The sequence below is a fragment of the Amphiprion ocellaris genome, chromosome 3 (genome assembly GCF_022539595.1).
Source record: "Amphiprion ocellaris isolate individual 3 ecotype Okinawa chromosome 3, ASM2253959v1, whole genome shotgun sequence".
Classification (NCBI taxonomy): Eukaryota; Metazoa; Chordata; class Actinopteri; family Pomacentridae; genus Amphiprion; species Amphiprion ocellaris.
Window position 1 is genome coordinate 24,237,154 of NC_072768.1, and position 7,762 is coordinate 24,244,915.

A 7,762-nucleotide genomic window follows, 5' to 3' on the forward strand; every position below is an offset into this window, starting at 1 on the left:
GAGTTTTTCACTGGAGCATTTTATTTTGATTGTATTATCTTGGTAATATATTTCATGGATCTTTTCACAGTTATATGCAAAGATGACAGTCCAACTTTAACCCAGAGACTGTGAACAAAAGATGTATGTTGTCACTGTGATGTCAACTGTTAGTTTGTGGTTGACTGCTGTGACGCCTCAAGTTCAGCATTTGGCCATCTCAGTCTTTTTAACAGGACATAACTTGTGAGTGGTGGATCTGACATCTGAGAACTTGAGGACACTACTGATGCTGATATGATAGGGACCTATCACCACGTAGCCCCCCAACCTAAGACATAGCTTCCTTTATCATTGGTTTCACTGTAAGAAACTGGAACTGTAATTTACTAAATAAACATCATGCTATGTTCAAGAAGTCTTAAAAGTAGTGATTGAGACCATAAACTTACTAGGTAAATGCTTACTGAGGAGGTAGATCAAGTGAAAAGTTGGGCCAGTTTCTCATAGACTTCTTTTTGCAACTAGAGGACTCTACTCCTGCTGGCCATTAGAAAGAATGTACCTTTAAATCAATTCTGCATTGGCTTTGGTCCAGGCATTCATGGTCTCCAGTGGATGATTTTCATAACTGGTCAGATTTGCTGATCGTATTAAATGCTTGGGTCAGTGATAACAACTATAAAAATCCAAGTTTAATGCCCCGCCAGGGTCTTTTGATGTGCAGCAGACATGTTCATTCAGTGTTCCCATGACCTTCATTTGACAATTTAAAGAGTACAGGATTAGATTAGCCATAGTTAGGGATGTTATCATTCACTGCCTGTACAGTGTATCTGTATTAATCATGTGATAAACTGGGGACTTTTGCTTCCATTCAGCGCATCCAGCAAACCCCATGACCCTAAAAACTATTTAAAGGAAAAGGGGGAAAATGAATGAATGGTGATGCTACTAATTATCAGTGTAACATCCCAGAGAGATTGGCCTGCAGTATTTTTGGCACGAATACACACAATGTCTACAAATGTGTACTGCAAAAGAGTAGATACATAGTACAGTGTATATAAACAGGCCACTACTGTTGTTTTCAGCTTTTCTTTTGTTTTTTGTTTTTGTTTTGTTTTTTTGCCATTAGACACACAAATTGTTTTAAGTCAAATCATTTTTATTTCTATAGAACGGAATTATAACGTATGTTATCTCAAGGTCCTTTAAGATCATTAAGGATGACTATGAATGACTAGCCAGCAAAGGGAAAATATCACCTGAATAGAAAAGTGGGCAAAGGAAAGAGAGCTGGCACCTCCTGAAATCTAAGAATCTTTTTATAAATCATTTGCGTCAGGACATGAGTGTGCAGGTTTAGCCCTTTGTTAGATAGCCAATGATTCACTCACTTTGTTCAGCTGCACGCCAGATCGTATTTCCAGTCCAAACCTAAAAAAAGACATTGGTATGAAAAAGGAAGAGACCCTTTTCAATGTATTCTATCCAGCAATTCTGTATGCATCACATATTACTGATAATTAATGTCATCTATTTATTTTCTTTGAATTTTACAAGGCAATTTTGTTTGAGTTCAGCTCCCCACCACTAGTACATGTTATGTATTTTCTCTCCAGGTATTTCAGACTATCTGTATTCTCATGCGCACATTAAGAGACATTTTAAATAGTTCCACTAAGCCTGTTTAAGTCTGTTTTTGCTGTAGGTGACGTATTGTAGACCTTAGTTCACTTCAGTTTTGGACACCCGAGATGTTGAAGCTCTGTGGTACCCACATATTCACTGTAACTGACAATTACCCTTGAGCAACTCTGAGCAGTTAATCCCAGTGAGGCTGTTGTTTGTGTTGACTCACACACATTCTCCTCAGTTTGAGGACTTTGCTCCTTGGCAAGCACACACACGCTACACAAATCAAGGCTACCAAGGCCATAGTGGACAAAAAAGCCACATGTGAGTCGGTAAATCAGAGGCATGTGTCTGTAGCCTCGATGTACGCATGTCGATACTTGGCTCACTCCTTTCCACACACTCCAGAGAATTAACACACTCTGGTCACACAGTCACACTGCTGTTGGTGTTAATCAGCGTGCGTTGGGAATGCAGAGCACGCACATCTCTGCTAAACTGTGAAGCAAGTTGCTGCTTGCTTGAGAACACAAAGCTCCTCCTCCTTCACCTGCACAATGAGGATCAGCTTCTCCCAAGCCTCCAGTTCTTAGCATGTACATACTGCTGCTCTTACGATCAAATAACACTATATCTAGGTACTTTCTGCTTTCTTTCATGGCTGAATGTGGAGGCCCCACCTTCAGGAGGTAAGGCAGGGAGTGTTTGTATGAACCCAAGGCCATGACTGTAGACCAGCACCTGGAAAAACCAGTTGGGCTGTTTACAGCGTGACTAGATTCACTTTGCACCCGTGGAGTAGCTTTTTGCAAAGAACAGTGCGCACCATGCTTTGTTACACAAGCATCATGTGACAGGACATGCTAATTCTGAACTGGAGAGTAAAGTGGGAGATGTGTCGAGTGTTGTAGTTAATGGAAAACAAGAGCTCTGTGAACTGCCTCATGATTCATGGCGACTGGTTTAGTTGTCGTGACTCGGCCTGCTGGTTAACATTCAACAATACTGCAGATGTAGAGACGCTTACATAAATATGTTACTGTAGATGCAGACAAAACACTGACATGTGTGAATGGAAAAACTGGCATAAGAAACAGAAAGTGTAGACAAAATAGCAATTTATTAATAACTTATATTTTCTTTACATTCGTAAGAGAGGAGTGTGGAGGGGTGGGCAGAGGTCGCCAAGATGGCTTCCTCTGGAAAGAGGCTTTCTCTATGGAGGGGGCGACACAACCCTCCAAAGCTCTGGATTCTATTTTCTCTCATCTTGACAAATAAAAACTGCATTTTACAGAGTTTTCCCTGAAGAGACAAGGTGAGCAAAGCTCCCTGCTTTGTCCATATGTCAGAGTTGTAACCCTTGTGCACAGATCAGAATTACTCACATTAACCTTCAGAGATCCAGACAACACAAAGTTGGCCATTCAGATCGCTTAAGTTATCTTTAGCATGATGCCAAATTAATAACTGCTAAGAAAATTGCTCAGGGTTTGGTTGGCTATTTGTGAGAAAATAAAAATCTCTGGGATGCTGTAAAAAAAAAAACATGAATTTCTCTGAAGGCTAATGCACAATACAAACCTTCTGAACGCAAAAGTAAGGCAAACAACCAAGGTGACTTTGATTTTGAGAGGGTGGGTGCAAAAACAAGGCCGGTCGGCTGAATTCACACATAAAGCGATTTGAATATATTACACATGTATACATTTTTGCACATTTCTTGGAAAGCCTACTTGATTTTTGGCATAATCAACTTAAACATACTGATCAATATGCAGCTTGTTTGCTTACATAAAAGTAGAATATGAAACAAAGAGAATCTTCAGTACCCACTTGTTCCAAAGGGTATATACTAGAGCAAGGCTTTTACTGTATTTTATATTAAGATATATACACAATGTATAAATGTTTGAAAAGACTCCACAAATGTAAAATCGAGTCCAGTATATAGTGTGCCTTCTAAAGCCGGGGTGCTTCAACCCCACGCAGGCAAGTCTTCACAGAAGATGAAGGAGACTATGCACCCTGAAGTCTTGGGGTAACAGTGTTAGACCCCAAAACAAACATACAAAAGGGCTTCATTTGCTGTCCAGTTTGAACAATCATGTCTCTTTGGCACACCAGCCGAGGAACTTTGAAGCATAACATACAGCTGTCCAATAAGTTACCTTCGTCAGACACAATGACAAAAACAGAGAAAATACTCAGGAGACCAACAGCGAAATATGATTGTAGAAAGTATCTGCACTCTTTAAATGACTCTCTTTCCTGTCTGTCTCTCTCACCGTCTCTCCTCGTTTAGTCAACAGCAGCTGCGTCTTGGCCAGACAGCCTTGGCCCTCCAGTAACCACGCTCAGCAGCTGTCGCCTCAAACCAGCTGTATCAATAACGTTGCACAGCAGACGACGGAAAAAAGAGAAACTTTTTGCAGCTTTTCCAACGGGAGGCCCATGAAACCTCCGGCAAGGAGAGGGATGGTGACAGCGGATCTCACGTGGACTCCAGAGGGTCCAACTGGAAGACGTTGTGGTTTGTCGGGGTGGTGAAGTAGAGCTGCTGGCTCGGCGGCGCCATGCGGTTGTCGCACGGGCTCTTCAGGCCAAGTGTGCGCTCAAAGTCCAGGAGCTGGCCCATGAAGTTGAAGTTGGGCGAGATGTTGGACTTTTTCATCTTGACGATATCGTACGCATCGTTCATGGACAGGTTGAGTTTCTGCATCAGGTAGGCCACCGTCACCGTGACAGAGCGGCTGATGCCAGCCAGGCAGTGGACCAGGACACCACACTTCTGGCCTCGAGCTTCATCTGGCAGAAAGAAAAAAGGGTGGAAATGTCATTCACCTCTTCTAGAAGGACACAAAAACTTCAGTCAGTTGCCTTTAAATTGCTTGTTTAGTTTGACCTATTGATGTTTATTCAACATAGACATTAAATAGAGAAAAAGATCAATTCCTCACATGTCAAAGTTTACAGTCCTTGTATTTTTTTTGTTCTGCAGTAACTAATGGACAATTTAATGTGTGTGTTGAGGCAGGTCCAGTTTAAGTTCTTATCCTGACTATCTCTCAGTCGTGTCAGTCAACAAACAGGTGGTTGCGACAGTGTTGCACATAAACAGAGTCAACATTCTTTCGTTGTTTTGGCCTAGAGTAGCCCGCTGGGAAATTGACTATTACGGTCTATTAAACCATTCTTCCGCTCCCCGGAGTTACTCTGACAATGGTGCCATTTGGGCGTGTAAACGTAGGAGTCATGAGGGCACCCTGTCAAGGCAAACAGGATGTCAACAGGGCCTGTAAATGGCTCCTTTTGTAATGTGGAGGGAGGAAGAGGAGGGGGTCAATGCCATGTCCTAGATTACTTTCAATGCCACTTCCTTCCTGTTGCACTCAAATTACAGCCCCCCCCCCCCCCCCCCCCCCGGCTCACTCTCCCCATTCTCCTGTTTCAACGTCGCCCTTAGTGCTGCAATTACACAAGCCCTGGGACAAGAGATGTCTTCCATTGAAGTCAAATCATTTGTACACAGTGCATTTTAGCCTGTGCGCCATTAGAGGCAGACTTGTGTTCCTGTGCTTCAACACAATGGCCTTAATCTGCCCGTTCTGTGTCCCTGCCTGATTGACTGATAAGACCACAGCCAGGGACACTTCATGTAATCTCAATTGCACAATAAGAACCTAAGAACTTCCTGGCAGTGATAAGATATATCACATTAATAAGATTATGCCCCTCGTCTATCTGGTTCTGCCCCTACACTTTGCCTGCATATATTCAAAACAATCACGTAAGGTCTTCGAGTGAGGAGTCAGGATGGTGTATACATGATTAGATAATAAACCAAATTATTGAGTGGAAAGGAGATGTGAAGATTTGCTGCTTTTCTCTATTTTGTGTCAGTGTAAACTGGTAGATGTGGACTGGTGGCCTGAGAAAATGCCACCATTTTCTGTCAAGCAAACTACTCAAAAGTAAGTGTTCAAGTTTAAATTTGCACTTCAGTCAATAAGTAAAATAATTCCAGACTTAAATGGGCATGCAACCAACCGAACATGCCAGATGCAGGGGTTCATAGTTTGCAGCAAGCAAAGCTGCAGCGTGTTTCTAGCTCTGCAGGATTACTTACCAATGAAGCTGATGGCCTCGGGGAAGAACTGAGACAGATTCTGGCTCCAGTGATCCGAGATGGGGATCTGCTTGTACTTGAACTCTCCCGCGTTCTCGAAGAGGTTGGGCAGGTTGGGGGTCACGTTGAGGATGTACTTGATGCCGTACTCCTCCAGAACGTCCAGGTTGGTGGAGTCCTTGGCGCAGCCCAGATAGAGGTGCGGCAGGATCTCCACCGGGAAGGAGGGCTGCGGGTTGGACAGCGGGCTGCCGTCCGAGTCTGTGGCGCTGCTCGGGTCCCGGTCAATGTCCGACTCGATGTCCGAGGAGTCGGAGCTGATCCGCAGCCCGCCCAGGCCCAGAACCTGGGCGGTGGGAGAGCTGCTGTTGGAGGAGCCGTCCAGGTTGGTTTCGCACAGAGCTGGATACTCTGCCTGGAATTTACTGAAGCCGCCTGGAGAATAAAACGCAGCAGCGGTGAATACAAAGCTGCAACGTTTGTCTTGCATTATAATCTGTACTTGCAGGCTCAATGGGCTGCAAAAATATTATTTCTCTCCTGAACATGGCTGCAAAAAGAGCTGCTGCGCTTTGATTAGGAGCAAAGTAAACGCATTCGTGAATCTTTTAATTAGCTTCAAACATTTAGATGTCTCCTAATTACTAATGTTAATATTTTACATTTCTGTGTGAGGTGCTAATAACATAAGAATCCACATTAAATGATCAGCACCTCCTTCAGCCTCTGCGCAAAACCTGTGCGGCCGTGAATGAACAGCAACGGCCCGAAAATGTGAATGAACCGCACTCACCCTCCAGATAATAGGCCTTGTAGCCCTCGTCCTTCATCTTCCTCAGCAGTAAACCCAACACCGAGCCTCCGTCCACATTCTCGTTCCACTCCCGGCTATACTCGTCATACAGCACGATGGTGTCCGTCTTGCACCGCCGCACGAACTTCTCCCGGTCCTCTCCGTCGGAGAGCAGGGACCGCATGGGCAGGTTGCCCTTCTTGAGCCGGCGGAGCATCAGGCTCGGGATGGCCACGTTGATAGCGGTCTCGACGTGCGACGACTCGTAGAGCTCCTGGGCCCGGCAGTCCATCACCAGCAGGCCGTCCCTGCGCGTCTCCAGCTGCTCCCGGAGCCAGCCCACCGTCTTGCTGATCGCCATTACCGAGTCGAGCTGCACGACGGGCTTGAGCTTGTCAAGCATTTATAAGCAGGAGTCAACAATGTTTGAGGAAAGCGGGGAGCTTCTTTGCTGCAGCGGCAAGCACTGAAAGCAGTCTGGGATTTCTGTCAGTGCGCTCCGCTGCTCGGAGGGCCCTCAGCAACACAGCTGTCGTTTAAAAAAAACAAACTCAAAATGCAAAATCAGGCAGACAAAATCTCATTCCAAATGTCCTTAAATGTCCCCGTACACTTCAGTCCCAAATGGTCAAAAAAAAACTCGGATCCCCTTCACAAATTTCCCGACTGCGGGTTGTCTACACTGGCGCTCATTCATGCATCTGGTTGGAGAGAGCCCGACTTATTTATCAATGAGTCACACCGGCCCTGCGACGAGGCTGATGCTTCCTCCGGCCTTATATAACTCCACGGCTCCAAGCGCAACGGCTCCTCCGCCTCTATCTTCCTTTTCGGAGATCCAGAGGGTGACAGTGGGAAGGTGAGCAGGCTCTGTGGATGTGAATCATGCGGGTTATGTCCGTGAGTCTGCCTGCGGATGCAGCCTGTCCCCCCTTCAGTCTGCGCTGTGAATCGACGCTCTGCAGGCTCTGGCTCTTCATGCGCTCTTTGCGGCGCCAGGCTGCTGAATGGCTACAAACAGGAGGCGTTTCATTGGATACGTTATGTCGGCCGGCCAATCAGAGGAGCCCCAGAGGCGGTCGCCTTGGAAACGGGGGCCGGATGGAGCGGCCCGTGTTGATGAATTGTTAATGAGTTTGTCATTCACAAAAACGGAGAGGAATTTCCGCTCCGGATCAAGTGAGTGCAAACAAACATAAGAACTGCAGGGAGAAGGAAGGAAG

General features: G+C 45.4%; 1 protein-coding gene across 1 annotated transcript; it reads right to left on the reverse strand.

Moving 5' to 3' along the window:
• Positions 1–2,718: 2,718 nt before the first annotated feature.
• Positions 2,719–7,548, reverse strand: dusp6 (dual specificity phosphatase 6). Its single transcript, XM_023276608.3, has 3 exons — positions 6,540–7,548; positions 5,747–6,181; positions 2,719–4,425 (listed from the first exon to the last, which is right to left on the reverse strand). Exons 1-3 carry the CDS (start codon positions 6,940–6,942, stop codon positions 4,112–4,114), a joined length of 1,152 nt encoding a protein of 383 aa, XP_023132376.1. The 5' UTR covers positions 6,943–7,548; the 3' UTR covers positions 2,719–4,111.
• Between the last annotated feature and the right edge of the window lie 214 nt (positions 7,549–7,762).